General features: G+C 40.8%; 1 protein-coding gene across 2 annotated transcripts in view; it reads left to right on the plus strand.

Moving 5' to 3' along the window:
• The window catches only part of SRGAP1 (SLIT-ROBO Rho GTPase activating protein 1), a 138,855-nt gene that overhangs the window by 52,403 nt on the left and 65,983 nt on the right, over positions 1–20,469 (plus strand). Inside the window, exons 2-3 of one of the 2 annotated variants that reach the window (XM_054275897.1) lie at positions 14,350–14,545; positions 16,919–17,081. In XM_054275897.1, the coding sequence (XP_054131872.1) occupies positions 14,350–14,545; positions 16,919–17,081 (359 nt within the window). Of the gene's footprint in view, positions 1–14,349; positions 14,546–16,918; positions 17,082–17,831; positions 17,843–20,469 lie in introns of those variants that run through there. The other variant, XM_054275905.1, reaches the window with a different exon arrangement.

A 20,469-nucleotide genomic window follows, 5' to 3' on the forward strand; every position in this document is an offset into this window, starting at 1 on the left:
TCTGAAGCAACACACCTGTATTATGATGTTTGTCTACAGTCTTTAATAAGGAATGTCATTAATGTCACAAAATCTTGTTCTGTGTTTTTACAAAAGAGTTTTTCAGTCTTTTAGTTCAAAATCTCATTTATTCATCAAAGCAGATTCTTCTGTCCTCTGATGCTCATCCAAATGTTTGCTGTGTAAGCTGCCTGCAATGGAGCAAATGGTTCTGCTCCTCCAATTTATTTTTTTTTAAAACCCCAAAAACATATGGGGAATACAGAGGGAGCATATGCCTGCAAAGTAAAACATCCTGGTAAATAAAGAGGAGCATCCTCAAACCAGTGTGTTGTACATGGCTGTCTGATGCCTGTGTAAAAAGATACTGGAAGTATTTTGTTTTACCCCCAGACAATTAAGGTTCTTGCTATCCCTCCCTCCCTGCATTGAGAGAACATCAGTGGAGGTTCTTGATCTACAGCATCATTTATCAGGATGTCTGTATAGGGCAGTGGGAATACAGAGAAGGCATCCAATAACCCGTTCTCAAAAGGAGACCTGAAACTGTTACCAAGTTACTAATTTTGGATTCATTTGCATGGGGGCCCCATCCTGGAGTCAGCCATGCACAGAGGAATCCATAGGAAGGATGCAGGTGGTGGTGAATCCAGCCCAGATCAGAGGCAGGTGTATAAGGAGCAGTGGCTGGCCAGCAGTGTGTTCTCTTGCATAGCTAATGAGTGCAGGCTTCTAATGAGACTGAGTGTCTTGAGACGTGTCACTGCACTGAGGTGATGGAGTGTGCACTGTGTGGCAACACAGGGAACAAGGACAGCACTTTCTCTTTTTATGTCTCAGGGAACAAATGCAAAGGTCTGAAGGTGCAAATTGGAAGAAGTCAGGTGCTCAGGAGAATGCTGACAGTCTTGTCAAGTATTCCCCTGCCAGATGCAGTCTCTGCCAGGCTGCTTATTCTCCTGGATCCGCTATTGTGATGTCACTGAAAGCTTTTATTTCTTGCCTTAAATTTCCTTTGGCAGCAGTTGTTTAGGGTTTTTTTTCATGGAGATTTAAATGATAAAATTTCTGTCTAAATCAAACAGACTTATGACGTATATTAAAAAAAAGAATCAGAATTTCCTTAGCGCAGGAAATTGCAAGGTTTGGAACTTTTGTTTACATCTTAATTACAAGGTTTTTATGAATTAAAAGCTGAAACTTTGCAGAGGAGGGAAGCTTTTTATTAAAATCATTAGGTATTTTAGAATTGGAATATGTTTGTTCTCCTTTGTTAAATCAGAGTGCTTAAGGGCTTTCCTGATTTGTTTTGACTTTTTTATTTTAAATCATGTCTGCCTTCAGAGTGCTTGCATCCTTGTGGGTAAAGAAATGCTTTGAAAGTATCTTTCCTTTTCTTGCAAAACGTGGGTGGATGTGCAGCACTGGCAATAGTACTTCTTGCACAAAGTGCTTGAGAGGGGCAGGATCTCCAGCTTGGTGTTCCCAACAAAACACCTGAGGATTGGGGGCAGGTCAAACTGAGTGATGCCCTTGATACAGGATGGCAATGAGGATGTGCTTTGAGAGGAAGGATCTTCTTTGAAAGTTCTAAGTGTCCTAGTCTGAAATGAAACTCTGGTGCATTCCTATCAAAGTGGTTTTTATGTCTAGCCTTAGTGATGATTCAAGAAACAACTAATTATTCAGCAGAGTTAAAATGTTGCAGATGTGCTTCTCACTCAAAGGACACGAGGTAGGTCTTCAGTTGCCATCTAATCACGTTGCTCCCGTCAGAGACTGCGCTAATTCTGAGTGGCTTTTCCACCCACTCTGAGGAGCTCAAGCAGCTTGTTTGGCTTGAGTATGAACTGCCTGTAGGTCTGCTGGAAAACTCTTTCCTAGGAAGCAGGGTTACAACCAGCTTTTTCTATTCAGGCTATTGGCTTTTCTGGCCTGAATCTTTCCTTAGAGAGTGCCATATCACCTGTATGGCTAGAGGACTCTCTTTATGGAAAGTAGGAAAAGCTTGCTTTTTCCTTGGGAGAAGGAGGCTGAGCTCAGCAGCCTGGCTGGATACCATGTACAGTGGTCTTCCAAACCAAGGGAGGCTTTTGCCTATTCCTGTCTCTAAAGTAATTTTGTAAATAGAGCTTTAGGGGAGAAAAGTAAGTCTAGTTATAACACCTTGGTAGATTTCTATATTTGCAAGCAGTTTCCACACGATTGACAGTTTTGGGCATTGTTTGAGGACTGTTTGCTCTCCAAGCAAATTCATTTTTTTGGGAAGTTGGAGGAGGGCGTTCCTGCTGAGGTTAGCTGGATTCAACTGGGTGTTACAGTTCTATTTAGCCTTCTGACAAGCCTTTCTTCATGCCTAAAGTTCTTTATTTTCTCAATTCTTGACCTCACTGGTTAAAGCCAATGCTAATTTGCAGTGAAACTGGGTTTTATGGACAGGAGAAGAACCATTACCTGCAACAGTGCATCAGAAAGGCTTGGCTTGCAGAATGCTTAAATACTGAGCACTTACTGTCTTTGCTTTCCATTCTAGGTAAAGAGTTCTGGTTTTTTCCTTCAAAGTAGACAAAAGTAAATGTTGCTCAAACCCCTTTCACAGCTTCTGTCTTATTCTTCCTGACTGTCTTATTCTTGTTCTTCATAACCTGAAAGTTTCTGTAAACAACAAGATCATTGTTCTATAGAGAAGCCACAGATGAGGTCTTTTAGATAATGCCCAGCTTGGACATGAGTAATCTGCAGTTTTAGACTGAGTCAACTGGGACAACTTGAACTTCATGCAAAGGTAGTCTTCTTTTCTTTGTGATTTTTACATGTCAAGGTTATGACAGATTATCACCAAAGTGACAAAGCAGTAGACGAGCACTAAGGTGAAAATCTCTATCCAGGCAGAGAGGACTGATGCTTCAGTAAGCACTGTTGCTATACTTTGACAGATTAGGTGCAGAAAGGAAGTTGCAGTGAAAATGCATATTTTGCAGAAACTGGGAAAAATAAATGCTTTTCAACTGGTTTATCTGTATTTTTGTGTTCTTTAAGGTTTTTTGATAGATTTTAAATGGAACAGGAATAGAATAATTTGAGGCAAAGGACTGCAGGTAACTTGAGGCGAAGGATTGCAGGTAACTTGAAACTGAAGGTCAGCTGGGTTTAAGTTATCCACTATCTGTTGATAAGCTTAAGTAACTCCAGTGGCTTGCCACTGTAGTTTTCTTTTCCAGGAACTGACCTGGTTTTTCCTTATCTCTCTGCCTGTCTTTGTTCTATAAATATTTCTGATGAGAACTTCAGTAATTTAGGCAGAAGTAGCAATTTGCTTGCCTAGAACACACTGGCATCTCTCTCTGCTCCCCCTTCCCTTTCCAGGAGATGTTCTCCAGCTCTTTGGTCACAGCAGCCTCTTTCAGGCAAAGGGGACAGATTCTTGTCAGCAGTTTGGCCATTGCAGTCCTGGGTTCATCTGGCCTAGTAGGTGTGCACTGCCACACTTTGACTTTTTGGTCTTTACTTTATCCTTCTGTTTCAGTTATTTTCCCAGTGCTCCTGAGTGACTCAAACTCACCTTTGGTTAAAAAAAAAAAAAAAAAAAAGGAGTGGCCCTAAAGTAAACATTTGGAAATATAGCACTGTTGTAAAACTAGTATCTGGAGTATTCGGAATATTCTTGATTAAGGAAATGTAACCCAGGAGAAAGCCTCCTTTGGCAAATTGTCAGAAACCTGTGAGATTCATATGGCTTTGCTGGCATGTCTGGTTTGTCCTTCCAACCACCCTTGCTTTTTTCCCCAGTTGGTATCTGTGTTTATTGCATTTATTATTTCAAAAAAATTCCCCTATTATTTTGCTAATGGTTGGATGATGATCCTCTTACAGGATGGAGATTTCTCCATTGTAGATGTCACATCTTTCATTTCTTTACTAAGTTGTGCATGGCCTTCTACGAGTTACCAAACTGTTTTTTCCCAGAATAAAGAATAACTATTACCACTTTGCCATCCAGGTGCTATAACTGCTGATGTGCTTCTCAGAGCTGGAACTTAATGCTTACAAAACATCAAAATTCAATTTCAGTTAAGCCAGGGAAAAGGCCTAGGAGCTACAGCTACTGCCCTCCCCATTGCAGCTTTTCTCCTTTACTCACTCCAATGCAGCTTTTGCTAACAGAATGTCTATTTCCAAATGGAGATAGGCTAAAAACTTAAGTAATAATAGGGATTTTATAGCCTTTTTTTTTTAAGGAATTCTGAACTAAGCATGTGAAGCATTATTCCCTTGGCCATTCAGTGAAGGTGCCCTAAGTGGCACATCTGTTTCCTACAGCTGTTTTTGGTGTCTTTGCTTCCATTCAGCAGTCATCAAAGCTCTGCTGGAAACCCTAATCACCCATATATCTGTTGGAGAGAAACATTTACAGAATACACAAAACAGTGAATTAATGCAGATACTGGGTTCTACAAATCATCAGCTTTAAGTTTTGTTCGTTCTGATATTTCCTCTCATTAAAAAAATTGGAGTGATATTTTTCTTTTTTTTTAAACTTCTGACAGATTGAAGACTGTTTCCAGGGGACCTGGAAATATGCAAATTATTTTAGCCCAGAGTTCATTTACTAGCAGATACTCTTCTTCATTTTACTGTTGAGTGAGTAAGCAACAGTTACCCACAATCTCATGGGATATTTCTTTCTATTCCCATTAGCCGGAACCTCTGGTAGTGGTGGGGGGCTTTCTTCTCCTGCTACTGTAACGACTGAAGATAAATTTAATTAAATGTGCTCCACAATCCAATTTATACTCCCCTGTAGCAGAAAGAGTCTGCTCTGTGACACTGAAGGGTTTGTTTTTTCCCAGCTGCTGTTAGTGGAATTTGAGGCTTTGAGTAATTGGGTTGAAAACCATCCTTTGAGGTAGGCATTTTATCTTCTCACTTAGGCATTACACCTTCTACCAAATCAGAGCAGTACATAGACAAATGTATTTGAAGAATTGCAGAATTGATCTAATCTTGTTAGGTGACATATAAAAATACCTGTCTGTTACTTCTACTTGTATAATAGTTATAATCAACCAGCATGGTGATTATCTGATTATCTATTTTACATTTATTAATACTCCTACAGATAGAATAAGTAATTCCATCATGATTTGGGTTATTCTTTTGTTTAATTAGTAAAAATACGAATTTTCTGTTCAGAGTTTGTCATACAGAACTTTTTTTTTCCCCCCAAAACATGATGTTCTGTTTCTTAAATCCTCTACTCAGTCAAATTCAGTATTATTTGCTGTGTGAAAATGAGACAAGATGCTGAAATTTACTTTTGGATAGTATCGTAGTCATGCTCAGAGCACCAGTAATCCGTCACTGGGGCATTGGTTTTGCAGACTTAGGCCAAGTCTCTACTAAAAAATTATGCAGATCAAGATCCATCTGGTCTGACAGACATTCTCCTGAGCCAGACTTGCACTTTTACAGTTAAATCTGTCCAAGAAGCCTGAAGCACGGTGATAGAATTGCATTCAGAGTTTGGCTGGGTGGTGGATGCCATCCTTCACTCAGCACTGGGTGGGTGAGTGAGGGCTCTGATCCCCCAGTGCTGCCTCAGCAGTGCAGGGCTGTCCCTGCTCTGTGCTGCTCCAGAGCATGGTGCTCATGGCAGGGGCTGATGCTCTGCCCACAAGTGTGCCAGCATCCAAGGCAGCCTCTGCAGCTCTGGCAGGTTGCCAAAGACAGTTTCTTTCCCCACTTGGTTGGCTGGGGGACACAGGGCCTTAAGTAACTACAGGGATGTACTCAGTGAGTAGTTAGCATGGGATATGTACATAAAGTTTTAAAACCAGTGTTGGAGGCATCTCAGTGGCATAGCTATTTGTCTCACTAAAGAAGAGGAGTATCATGGATCTGTTGCAGAAAAAAAAAAAGTTCATATTTATTTTAGAAGAAAAACACAAAGGTGCTCAATGTATTAAGTTGAGGAGTTGGAGTTAAATGTATCAAAGCTAAATGAGCAAGAGTGAAAGTATTTTACTGCATGTTAGACTGGTTGGACTGAAAAGTGATGTGGGTAAAATGCTGGCACACAGCACAGATTACTGTTTCCTTTTTGTGCTTAACTGCACTGTTACTGCACCTTGGGACTTAAAGAGCTGTCACTGAAAGTCACGGCTGGGTCAAATGCATGCTCTTATTTATAACATGCAGCAGGGTGTGTGTCATCCTAAAAATGTTTTATTGACCTCCTAAAGATGTGCTGTGCATGAAGAGTCATTTTCACAGGATGTAGGGAGGGAATTTTCTCTAGTTATTAATTTCTAAGTCTTACCACAGTGATAGTTACCAGTGTACAGGAGATGCTGTATCTGATTGATGTGCAGATTTCATGCTTTCTTATCCTGCTGCTCAGGAGTTCCTGGCCTGCACTTCTACCAGCATAACTCTCATCTTAAGAGCTGTGCCACCTGCCAGAGGTTCAGATTAATTATTTTTTTTGTCAAGAAAAGGCACCTCTCTCATAATTTCATTTCTAGAAGAAGCCTTCAGATGTTTTCACTTGTCAGCTCTCCATCCAAGATGTTAAGAAGGAAGGGTTTTATTGTGACAATGGTGCTGGTCTGGATGCAATCTGTACTCAAATCTGTATGGTCAGGAGGTTTATGGTTCTCTGGATGTAAAGGGTATGTGCTAATACTAAGACTGGAATTATTTCAGGGTAGTGTTGGTGGACAAGTGATGCAGTGTCTGTTACAGAGTAGATACTGCTGCACTTTCCAGAGGCAGCTCCATCCTCAGCCTTGTAGCAACTGAGGCAGGAATTCAACCTGATTTCACCCAGTTTACAAGTAAGGAAGCTAACGAAGAGTATTAGGTTTTCAGTACTGCCTGGATTGTGACAAGCTGGGTTTTCTTTCCTACTGGACCCCCTGGTTTGTGTGGATTTTTTGTCTCATGGAGTGCTAATGCCAATAAGGCCTCGCAGACATTGTGCAAAGAGTGTTTCCAAGAAGACCCATGAATCATCTTTCTGTTCTGTAGGCAGATACGTCATTGGTGAGAAGATAAGAAAGATTTGGGCATACTGATTTCTTTTGCATTTTCTCATGTGCCCAGAATTTAAGACTGCAAGGAAAGGCTCATGGTATCTTTAACAAGATACCAAAAAATGGATGATCGAAGCTCTTAATAAGGTTCAGAATAAGTTTTCCCATAGATCTTGACAGTTTAGATGCTCTAAATGGGTTTTCAGACACCTACTTTATAGATCACCTGTGTGCTTGGCAGACAGTTGCATGGACTCTTTTTTCCTCCCCCTCTCAGTCTCTGTCTTTCTTTGCAGAACTGATTTGCTCATCTAGAGGTAGGGCAGCTGGATTTTGGGAGGGGATCTGCTCTCTCAGGGCTGGTCACTCTGGTGAAAGACCTTGAATCAGACTGTTGATGCAGAGGAGGCATCTTGCCCTTTGCTCTCTACTCTTCTGGTTGGCAGTGTTTTGAGATGAACTGAGCTTTTACTATTGAGCAAAATAAAGTTCCTTCTCCACTGAGGGACGGAATTTTTTGTCCTCAGTCCCAGATCCTGTGACTACAAGGACAGAGTATGCCAGGCTCAAGGTTTGGTAGGACATAGTGCCAGCACTTAGTTATGCGTGCAGAGGAGCAGTTGCCACAAAAGCAGTGGCACTCAAAACGTGGTGCAGGCAGTCTGCCTGCTTAAATTCATGGTCACTTGGCAGCAACATTGTGGCACAAGTGTCCTGCCAAGTCATGAGCTGGCACACTGCCCTCCATTTAGACTGGGACGGTAGGCAGCCAAGTGACCAGCAGCTGTGGCTGTGAATAGCAGGAGGGCGCTAGTCCAAGAACAACAAGAAGAAAAGCTTCTTCTTCTACATCTAGAGATTTTGTTGGCTCTTCCAGACATGTCTTCTCATTTCAAAAGGATCTGGAGGGTGCCCTAATACAGCTGCCCTTTTTGAATCCTGTCCACTGGGATCCCCCAGTTACAGGATTCTGCATTAGCACATGTAGTTGCCCAGTCTGTGACTGCAGTAGACAGAAGTGTGTTTGCTTGAATGTATAGAAATGAAATTTGCAGCTTTGAGGAGAGGATTCATTGTTTCTCTGCTCCCTTTGTTTGAGCAGGACAAGTGAAGTGACCCATAAAAATTTGTCTGCATCCTGCAAATGGCTTCTACACCAGCTTTCCTCCTAATGGCTGCATGAGGATTGGTTTTTATCTTTAAGGATGCCAAAGTGCTTGAATGAATGTAGTTTATGGTTTTTAAAGAGGTTGACAGATGTCAACGGGGGCATCAGATTGCTCATTCTTTGTACAGTCCTTCAGATAGCAGAAGTGATTCTCTGTCCCCATCCAGTTCTACACTACAGCCTGAAGATGTGATCTGTCACAGGCAGCCTCAAGCACATCCCCCAAAATCCCCACACAAACAAAAAATCTGAAACGAATTCTCTGGGAAATAGCACAAAGTCAAACAGTAAGTTTGATGCTGGGATGTGCACAGCAGAGGTCCCACTTCAAATGGCAACATGTATAAAGCTGTATGCTCAATGTGCTAAGTGAAATTGATGGGGTCAGGGTAGAACAAAGTCCACACAAATCCTGCCTATGGAAGCTCAAGGGCATCACTGTCTCTGCAGCCACACCTCTTACATGCTGAACACAGGGAAGTGATCTCCCCTAGTCTGTCATAGAAGGTTAATGTTGTGGTACAGGTTCATGATCTATTTAAAGGCATTTCTGCATCAGCCTCCGAGATCTTTACCCCAGCATCTCTCATTAGCTGTCAGTCTGGTGGAATTTCCTGGCTTTTGAAGTGGATTTTCCTGCTTGTGGTCAAAGAAAATGGCAACGAGGACTTGGGAGAGAGTGTGAGCCAGACTCCCTGCTGACCGCAGAGCTTCCCTCGCCATTTGTCATAGAAATACTCAAATAGCTTTCCAGCCAAGTCTCTGAGAAATAAAAACTTTACAGCGCTAGCATCTTTAGGCTGTGTATCTCAGAGATAAGTACTGGCAGCTGTGTCTGAGCACCCACCATGGATGTGATGCCTCTCACCATCTTTATCTTCTTGTCTGTTGAGAGGAACAGTAATGTCCCTGGAAACTGTGGGAGCACTGATGGGACATGGCATTAAGGAGTACTAGACGTGCACAGGGACACCTCCAGGCCCCTCTCAGTGATTCCTGCTGTGATTTCTCTGCTGGCAGCATCCTCAGTGGGCTGGAGATAAGCACTTTGCTCAAGCAAAACCTAAACTGCAGATGTTGGCCAGCTGCACGCAGCTGGACCAAAGCTCCACTCATCTTGACAAAGAAGCCAAAACCAAGTCCTTACAAAGGCAGAGGCTCGAATGAAACTGAAATGATTAGTCCCCTCATGCAGCACCCCAGCTTCTAGCAGCAGGGGTAGACATCAGCAATTCTTCATGCTGAATAACTAGGGCACAATGAGAGGATATAAGACTCAAGTGTCCTCAAGGAGGAACTGCAAGATGATTAATGCTGCAATAGCTGCTTAATTACAAATGCATGTTGGTCGCCAGATGATATCTAGGCTGAATTTAAGGTCTGAATCTTTGCCTGTGAAATATGATCTGGATATCATTGGCGTGACAATGAAGGATATGTGTGTTGATAGCTCACTGGGGTAAAAAAAAATGACTAAGTGTAATGGTTTAGAAATGCAAAGTGTAAGATACCATGTATAGGTTTTAGTGCATTTGATGAGACATTTTTGAGACATTTAAAAGCAACTCTTTTTTTTTCCTTTTTTTTTTTTTTTTTTTTTTTTGTGAAGGACACATTTGGAGAAAAATGAGAAGTGATGCAGCTTTGTCTGGTTACCCAGATAAAACCTGCAAACTTAACTATGTCTTGTGAGAGCCTCTGTACTCTCAGAGTTCTGTTGAGTTACTTGCTTTTGTGATCTTTTGAAGGGTGAGGCCCCAAGGCTCTTGGTATGATTATCCAGTAATACCACTGGATTAATATGTCTGCATAGTTTGTGAATTGTAATCATGACTTAAATATAGTTCCTTGCCAGGCAGGGTGAGACAGCAGGTGGGAGGCTTGCAGTGCAGCCAAGTGGGGTGACTGGGGAGACATTTCCTGCTCTTTGGCATTTCCAGAGCTTTCAGCAAACACCAAAGTCCATGTCAGGGCTGCCCTGCAAGCACAAAAGCTAAATGGGAGCTAAGAGTGGCAGGCTGCATCAGCTCTTGGAGTGGCTCAGGCAGGAAGCCTCTTGAGGCAGAAATGTTGGTAGCACCATGAAGCATTCTTTACAGTTGCTTTGCTTGAGAGTTGGTAAGAGAGTTTGTGGTGGTCTGAAAGGTCTCCAAGGTCTGAAAGGCTGGGCACAGCCTGGTGCAGCATGGCTGGAGCACTGCAGTACCTCAGGGCAGGGACGGAGGTGGGCATTGCAGTGGGGAGTTCTGTAGCAGGGCAGAAGTGTTGGTCTGTCCATGGGTAAATTTGGTTAATACCATGTGTTTACAAGTTGTGACCTATAAGGTCAGGAGAGGGTTTCCTTTGACTTTTTGGGGATGTTTGATGGAGTCTGGTGCTTTTGCGTGTGAAGGTGAAGGACTTAGTTCCTTGCTGGTGTGTAGCCAGCATTATGATTGTGTCACGTTGGGTAGCTTCACAGGTTCCTTCAGTGGGGGCACTGGCCTGTCACTGGTTCCATACGTGTTCTTCAGGGTAGTACAGGGTGTTACAGCAGTGCTGTGTAAGTCACTATTTGTAATACTGTACTGTGTGCAAAGAGGTAACCTTGATGAGTTATTTCGGATTATGATTTGGGTGATATCAGTAATTCAGCTTCATCTGCTCTGACTTAACTTTCAAAGCAACTATATATCTTATCTCTTTTTACTTTTCATGATGCACAGATCTAACCACTTGTCAAGGAAATAAAGATTTGTTGAAACGTTAGAGTTATATTTTCAAAATTGGCATAAACAAAAATTGGCATAAACAAAATGTAATTTTATACTTAATGCTGTAATTGTAGTGGAGGGTGTCTGTGAGGGCATAACCAAAATAAATTTTAGCATAAAAATCTTTAGAAATAAAACTTTATTCAGTTTATTGATTTAATTGCCATCACATTAACTGTTTCCTCACTTTGATTGTGCAAATCTTGGACAAAGTGTAGGTGGATTTAATTTTTTCCCCAGTTGCTGTGATCTCAGTCTGTTCAAGCTGCAGTATAAATGGATGGGATTCCTTTTGAGCCTGCCCCTGGCCAGAAAGCCAGTGAGCATTGACTCAAAGCTGCCAAGAGAAAGAAGGAGAAGGTGTTAACTCATCCAGGGTTTAAATGGGTCTTTTCCTGGCACAAAATAGCCTGGCAATTTGACATCAGCCACTCAGCAGAGCAGAATAGGACAATGTCATTGCCCATTACAACTGGTACCAATTCAGCTTTTAATTTCAACGTGCCAGCAAAATAAGAGTAAAGACAGGCACACTTCTTTTACTTGCTACACGTGTCTTTGTATCTATGGAATTTGGACTATACTGTTTTTATTTCTTTGAATACAATGCAGTAATTTTCCATGCCACTCTTTATAGCCTTAGGGAAATCACACATGTGAACTGGTTGAAGAAAATAGCATTGCCTGGGTGAATTTTTCTGTAGCAATAGGTAATGGGTAGTCTATTATAGTTAATAGTACCTGGACAGTTGTGATTTTGTCACACACAGCCACTCAGGCTGCCTGCCTGTTTTTCCAGTACTTGTTCTGGAGGTTTATTGTTGTTTGGCTGGTTGGTTGCTTGCTTTTTTTTTTAATTCACCACTCTCGTCAGAAAATGGAAGTCACAACATTTGCTGATCTGATTTCTTATTCATTGCCGTCTCCTCAGCCTGCCAGAATGGCAGTACACATGTTATTAGTAAAAGAAAAGATAATAAATGGAGGAGCAGAATGACATGAAAGACTGGAAGGAGAACTGCTGTTGAAGTCACTTCTGGACTGACTGTGGTCAGCTAGCATGAGTGGGATGTACATCTCCCCTTTTTCTCCTCCAGCAGGAGGCCACAGGCTTAGCCTTTTGGAATCAACATGTTCTTTCTCTTTGCTGAGATTCAAATAAACAGAAATTAGAAATCTTCCCTTCATAAAGCTGCAGCCCCCTGAGCCCCTAATTTTACCGGCCTTACTCAGAGCTTGTACATCTCCATCAGCTTTCATAGATCATGCTTCAATTTTGTTTCCTAAAATACAAGTTTGAAGGAAGCCACTATTGTCCACTGGAAATCCAGACAGCATTAAAAAGCTAAGGCAGTGTCTCATATTTTATCAGTTGTCCCTTGTTCATTGTTTCTTGTATTTCTATTAATATATTCCTGTTTCTAAAATCTTTCTCATTCTTGTTGCTATGGTAAAAGCCTGCTTAAAAAAGAAGAATTACAGCAGCAAGGTACACTGACCTACAAAATAATCAGAACATAGTTGCTCTGTACAAAATGCTGCTTTCAAAGTAGCTGCTAGAAAATCTTGAGTGAGAAAGGGAGATGGCTGAAGTATAGTGACCATGTACATGGAACTGAGTTTAGTGAAAACTCCAGCTTATAAACAAAATTGCTGCTTCTGACCAGTGGATCTGTACAGCCAGTACCCCATACACAGGATTTTTCCATGACTGCAATATTAGCAGTAGTAGACACCTAAAAAAGTGGTCTTGAGCATCTGTTTCTGTTGTTAACCTTCCAGCTCTGATGTGATTTTCTCCTCTGTGTGCATAAATGTCATTGATACAGTGTTGTATTACAGTGGCTCATCCTTGCTGGAGGCACGGTTTCTTTTCCAACAAACTGATTTGAAATGAAGTGAAAACCAAACCGTGAATTTTTTGGTTCACCTCCCAGACTATAAAAATGGATGGTCTCATTAATGATTAACACAGGAGCTGGTAGCTCACAGGAGATCTGGAAGAAAATACTGCAGTGTCTCCCTCCTCCAGCAAATATATTGGTTAACAGTTTTCTGTGCTCGTACTACCTTATGTCAGTATACACATTTGAATCCCAGCAGAGTGGATCTCTGACCTCATACCTGCTCTAAGATCAGTAAGGATGCATTAGATCCTAGTTGCATCAGATAATATTTTGTGGTGTTATTAGTGCTTAGTGGTTTGCAGTTCCATGTGATGTTAGGATGACTTTTAGAATGCTCTTCTATTTGAAACTATGCTGTGGGCTTTGAAGATTTCCAGGATCTTGTTGCCCACAGCATGGTTATGTCATTAAGAATCAAGTAAAATTTCACAACAATTTTGCATTTACATGAACATCACTTCTGGGTGTTTTGCTGTTGATAAATCCTTATTATAGCATTAAACTGTGTAAAAAATATACACATATATTATTGTCTGGAAGTGTTTACTACTCATTCTACTCCACAGTATTGGAGTACACTGTGCCTGGGCAGCTGACAAATGTGTAATGAACTCTAAAGAACCAGAGGGATCTTTTTAGACTAAATGTTCTCAGAATGTATTTAACTGGTCAGCTAAAAAATCACCAACCAAAATAAAAGAAAATCACAAAACCCGGAAATCTCTAAAATAAAAACCCTATTACATAGTAATTTTGCATATGGCAAAAAGTGGTAGGTTATCTGGAGCCTTTTCTTTATTGCTCTAGAAGAGAACTGTGAGCATCTGTTCTCTTCTAAACTGAGATTCTTCTAAAATGATTTTTTTTTAAATACTAAAAAGTATACTATAGTCTCTGGAACTTTGTGCAGAGGTGCAAATTTTCAAATAGGTACATGTTTTGCTCTATATTTGCTGTAAAACATTGTTGGATGCATGTATAGTACACCGGTTCCTTCCCTGGCAGAGATAGGGCAGACACGGAAACTCACCTGTGCACAACTACAATGGATAGTGCCTCCAGGGTTTATCACAAGGTTGTTTCCATGGGGTACATGAAGATAGAACACCTGACAGTCAGCAGGCTGATCCTGGCCCAAAGGCTGCTTGTTTATCCAGCCATTCTTCCGGGCAGCACCACCTTCTGCAAGGAGATCGCTCCAAGTGGAATGTTGTGCTAGTGCCAGTGGCCAGAGGAGGGATGGGAGAGGAAGGTGGAGACTCACCTGAGCCCCAGCTGTTTGTAAGACAGACAGCATGTGGAGGGATGAAGCATGTGGAGGCAGAAGTGAGAGCTGCCGCTGTTGTGTCCCACCACAGGACCTCAAATCCAGCTCCAGCTGGTGTAGCTGTGAGGATGAAGTACACTGGAGTGTTTGTAATTTTGGTTGGTAACACTCAATTAATTTGCTTTCACTGACCTGAGTGGATATTTGTTTGTTTAATTAGAGATCCGAGCTCAACTCGTTGAGCAACAGAAATGCCTGGAGCAGCAGACTGAGATGAGAGTGCAGCTTCTTCAGGATCTGCAGGATTTCTTCCGCAAGAAGTCGGAAATAGAGATGGAGTACTCCCGAAACCTGGAAAAACTGGCCGAGAGGTTCATGGCAAAAACCAGGAGTACAAAGGATCATCAGCAGTACAAGTAAGAGAAACCTGCTTGCCCATATCACCCCCATGTTGTACCTGTTGCTGGTTCAAAGGCCTGTTTAAAATTTCCAGCCCTGCTTAGCAGCACAGTTCTCATTGCAGCTGAAGGTGGATGCGTGCCTAAATACCAGTGTTGATGTGGCTCTGTGCAGTTACTCATGGCAGCTTCTGACAAGTAGTTTCAGTAAATACTATCCCTAACCTACCATATGGATTTTAAACTACCCAAAATACAGTATCTAGAAGAGATGCAGAGCTCCAAAAGCTTGAAAATCTGTGTGCTCATTTCTAGTGGAGTTGGTCGGATTTTGAAGCATCTGCATGAAGGTCAGTCAACGTTACAACAGCAAAAAAAAGACAATTTTGGCCAAGAGTGACATTAAGAAATAAAACTATTTTGATTTATTGTTGCATGTGAACTTTGCATCTTCACCTCTCTGATTTCTAGGAGTAAAGATGATGTGAACTTTATGTGTTGTTTACAATTTAATGTATCATTTTAATGGCAGAGTTTTGTAACATACAGTGCATTTTCTGAAATGCTTCATTTGCATCACTTGCTGACATAGTCTCATGTGGTTATTTTCCTGACTTGAGCTGATTAATGGATGCATGTGTCTGGCTCTGTTATGCTTAGGGATTTAGAACAGTATTTTGTGTTTGTAAAACTAAAAAATAATTTTCCCACTGTTCACTCGGTGCTGTGCTAGAGATACACAGATAAAACTGTTGTTTCAGGACAGAAGTCTTTTCCAAATAAATCTGGCAAAGGAAAGGTTAATCAAATACAGCTTGAACAGTTCAAAGAGCATTAATATATATTTCTTAAAATTCGTTTTAGTGACTCAATGATTCTCTGAAGTAACCAACTTGTGCATATGTCACCACTTCACAGAGAGCCCTGGCTTTTATTCTGCTTGTGGCAAAATCTTTTTTCCTTATGTTTACAAACATCTTTCCTTGTTCTTAAACATGTTAAATCCAGACTGGCAGCTGTGCATGGGGGTTATGACTTGAGTTCTACCTTTGTCTTTGCTCTTGCTGTTCTCTGCTTTGAGAACAGGTTACTGCAAAAGTGGCTTTAGTTGTTGGTCCCCGAGCTGTTCCCACCATTGCCCCCAGAACAATCAGGAAGGTCTGTGGAATCAGCTTTGGGACGTACAGAAGCAGTGAGGACCAAGAAGAATCAGCATGGCCCTTCAGGAGTGCTCCTGTTGTCTGACCTGGCTGATAAAACCCCTTGCTGTGAAGTAACACTGTTAAGATGTCTATCTGAAACAAATGGAGGAAGTTTTCTTAACTCCTGATTCATAGCAAAGCAAAGCACTGATGAAAAAGAAAATACTCTTCTCTGTTAATCATTCCTTGTTGCTTTGATTCTGAGGGTGAGAGCTGAAAGTAGAGGATTAGATGGGAATTAAAGGCCATATTTCTAACAATGAGAAGAGCTAATTATTAGAAGAGTTTGCGGGAGTTTCTCTCAATTCATCACCACTTCTACCTGTTTGATCCTCATGTGCTTTATCCTTTCAACTAAAGGAGAATCCCTGTAAAAGAGGAAAAAAAAAAGAGCAGCAAGTTTCTAGAGCAGTTAGTTGGAAGGCAAACTTTATACTTAAATGTCAATAAAATCATAAGACAAATTTTATAAAGTTTTTTTGTCTGTGAAATAGTTGTGAACTACATGTATTTTTATTTTGCCTTGTGTAAAAGAAATGAGAAGTCATCCTTTATTTCACTTTTTGCTACATTAAAGCTGGGAGTGGGCCTGCATTGCAAACAGTCTGTCATGGGAATTCAGAATTGGATCACTGGAAAAAGTCCAGTCCTGCTCTTTGTCTTGTAATTGACACATCTAGGACTAGCAGTAGCAGTGTATTTATGAATGCTGTGAATTTCTGAGCATTGCTCAGAGAATATGGATGCTTGAGACATTTTCTTCTACTTCATCAGGTACACAAATCCAATGCAGTGAAACAGCTACACCTGCAATTCTTCTCATTAAGAATTTGGGTTGTGCTTCCAGTGCTTGTTTATTTCTGATATCAAAAATTAATTACTGTTATTCTTCCAGGGAAGACCTTTACTGATTTTGAACATTTACATGTACTCCATCTCTAAGCTTTGTGGAAAGATATTTTATACTTTTAAGGTGGCTTGCAGAGTATCCATGCCTCATGGGACTCGAGTGTGTCTTAAAAGTCATCTGAGGCTTGCCTAACCTGAGTTATCCCAGAATGGATAGATTGTTCAGATGCAGATATTTTTATGTAACAAGTTATGACTGTAAATGTCAGTGAGATGTTTCAGTTAATAACATACCCTTTTCGTTTCTATATGTTATACATGTGTGTATCTCCTTCCTCAGGAAAGACCAGAACCTCTTGTCACCAGTGAATTGCTGGTACTTACTCCTGAACCAAGTGAGAAGAGAAAGCAAAGACCATGCAACGCTGAGTGAGATCTACCTGAACAATGTGATCATGCGATTCATGCAGATAAGTGAAGACTCCACCAGAATGTTCAAGAAGGTAATGCCTCTCCTGCAGCCCTCTATCTAGGCTTATAAGATGCATGAGGCAGGCAAAAGTGTCCTAATAGATAGCATGTGAGGAGAAGATTCAGCACACACAGCATAAAATCTGTTTTAGCATGCATATGAATTCTTCATGACTTGTCTTTTGAAGCAGATACTTAGTGCTGAAATGCCTGGGATCCTGCTGTATGTGCTGGTGACCTTAAAAGCTGAATCACAAATATCCAAAAAGCAGGGGGAAAAGCCTGTCCTTCTCTAAAAAGCACACTTGTCTGTCCATGCAGAAAGGAAACAGTTTTCACTTGCATCTCCCAAAATAGTAACACTGTATTAATTAATTATTTTTTAAAATAATTTCATTGTGAATGAAACAGATTGAAGGCAAAGCAAGGATCTGCTTCTTAGTCCTTTGACATAAAGTTGGTAGCATATGCTGCAATTCTCCTAAAAGTGTTTACTTTTCTTCCTAATATTAAATATAAACATACACTTTTGATAAGTATTTCTATTAGAACCTTTAAGTGTTGTCTCCATACATGTTTGTCCTTGTCCATGACTGTCATGTACTTTCATAACACATGCATGGTGTGTAAATCCCTCATGTACTAATCAAGCGCTCTAAGCAACCTTAGCTCAAGATCTACATGATGTGTTTGCAGGCGTTGTTCAAATTTTTCAACAGAAAAATAGATTATAAATGCATATATATTAGTCACAGCAGGATGCTGGTAGACAATCAGTTCAAGAAGAGTAAAGGTTAAAAGATGCAAATTGTGTGATGGAATGATAGCAGTGGTACTCAAGTTAATGTTTCCAAAACAGGGACCTGGTTTCACATATACCCAACCATAGATAGCACTGGGGTGGGGAGAAGAATCATTTAGGGACCACATTGATTGTACTTGGAGGAAATGAAAGTAAAAACTTAAACAGAACTTCCTGGTATGCATTAAAACCTGTAACAGGGACAGAATTGAAGTTTATAGTTTCTCAATCAGTAATGGGTAGTTCATATAATATGTCTGACATGTAAAACTGTAATTTACTGACCACTCAATTTAATGAAATGGAAGTTAGTTATAGAAATTGATCCAATAATGAGAAAAGTGATTTGAACAGGCTGCATACTGTCTATGTGCAGATATCTCAGCGTTCCAAACCAGTAGAATTTTTTTTTAAATCTGGAATAGTTTTCCCTTTGTTTATGTCTTCTTCAATAGGTGTGCATTATTAGACAAATCTGTTTGCTGTCAGCATAGTTCAGTTTTTTGGCACTAGAAATTTTGCTTTTTCTTCCCTTTTGTCCAGGTAGACTGTGAAATGGTAGATTCCTAAAGTTTTCAGTGGACAAGTGTGTGTCCTTTTATATTCACTCATAATTTATTAATGGAGATTGCTGCAGCTTCTCTCTCAAAAGGAGGAAAATACATGGGTATTTTCAGTGTGTTAACAGGAGGCATAACATCTCCCTGATAAACTTGTCTCTGTCCTCCATGTTGTTCCCATGCAGGTGCAACATTTCCAGTTTTCTCTTTCTAGCGCAGCTTCTTGAAGAAGAGCTAGCATCTGTTCTTGCTTTTATATTCCTAACTTGGGAACATAAAAGGGGAAAGAAGAGCAGGGAAGTTGAGGTGGTCCTGCCATGCATAACTCGAAGCAGACACTAGTAGAGCCCGGATCCTGAGCAGCCCTTTGCTACCTTTCATCAGGGTTTGCCAGCTGACACTCAGCGTGGGAGTGTCATGTCAAACAGCTGATAGCTGAGGTGGAGCATGGGCAGAGTGAGCTAAGCAAAGGCTCTGTGCAGGGATCTGAGCCAGTCCCATAACTTAGGGCTTAGGGGAAGGGTGGCAGGAACACATGCAGCACCTCAGTATGGTACAAGTGAGCTTCGTGGGCATGTGCACTCAATGTGGCAATGCTTGTTCACCAGTATCAATTCTGAGCACACATTTTTAAGACATTCTGTCAGGCTCAGTACTTGTTGCAGAAGGTTGGTATTTCCACTGAGCCCCAGTGTGCACAGTTCTTGCTATGGTGCTTGCTGCAGAGTACTGGTGATTTATTTGCTGTTCGTTCCCATGTGCAGAACTGATGATGAAGCTCTTCCAGCCCAAACCCTTCCATGATCCTGTGATAATTTGTGTGAGATGTGAATGAGCAGTCTAACTTAAGGCACTCACAGAACTACATAATGGATGTTTACTGGGCAACAAAAAGATCAGATGAAAAACACACGTACTTTGCTACAGTTCTCTATGCAGGAAAGAGGTCACAGGGGCAGAGAGAAGCTGCACTTAGAGTGAGAAAGGTGACAGCCAACAATGTCCTCCATCAAAATCATATTCTCCCTGAAGAAAATGGCATTGGTTTTGTTTGAGATTTTTTAACATCAAATAGCATATTTAAGCAATTTCTGTTAATTTCTGTGATTCTGCAGATTACTTTCAGAAAAAAAATGTATTTAGAATAAAATAGTATCGGAGAAAAGTATAATCAGTCTCAATAGGTGTCATATCCCTGTGAAAGCATATGGAATTTGTTCATTGTTCACAGATTTTGGATTAAAGTAGAGACAAATCATGTCCTGCAGATACTTCTACTCTGGAATCTGATCATACTATTGTGTGAAATATATACTGTCTCTCTAAGTAATAAATATAAATAACAAGTAGAAATATGAAGGTTTTGAAAATAGACTAACAAGTGCATGCTTAGTGTCTTACTGCAGTCCACAGTCAAGAGCAGGAAATACCTGTACTCTGTTGGTTGCACACAAGAGCATGTAATGTCTACAATTCTATGATTCTATAATTTACAAATACCAGCTAGTCAAGCTTCTCTGTATTCAGTTGTTAGATCTTTCAGTTAGATATCTTACAGCTTATTAATCTAATGGTGTTACAAATCACTACTTTTACCTTGTTTTAGTTCTCCATCAGTCCTGTAGTAGCAGGGTGCTTTACTCCATTTCCAAGTGTGGAGAGTAAATACACACACCAAGCCCTTGATCAGAAAAGATCTTCATTGTGCTGCTCTGAAACCTCAGCCTTCCTGCTGCAGAAGGGGAAAGTGTCTCAGGGTGGATTGCCCCATTGCCCACAAGCAAGATAAGGAGATAAAACAGCAGAGTCGTAATAACTCTGAACATCTTGACTCTTTCTACTTCCTCTTTTTTTCTCCCCCTTTCTCCTTCCAAGAGGATGGGACTTCCCATTCTGCTTCTCAATGGTAAACAGTACTGACTTTTTCCATCTTGCTGGTGGGTGTGTTTGTTCTCAAATGAAACTTTTCCATGAAATGAGCCCAACATTTTCTAGAGGAGTGTGGCTTGAATTTGTATCTTAAGATTGACTCCAGCTTGAACTGTAGTAAAGAAAAGA

This window comes from Melozone crissalis, unplaced genomic scaffold (assembly GCF_028551555.1).
Source record: "Melozone crissalis strain CALT ecotype California unplaced genomic scaffold, PUWL_Pcris_2 ptg000004l_1, whole genome shotgun sequence".
NCBI lineage: Eukaryota > Metazoa > Chordata > Aves > Passeriformes > Passerellidae > Melozone > Melozone crissalis.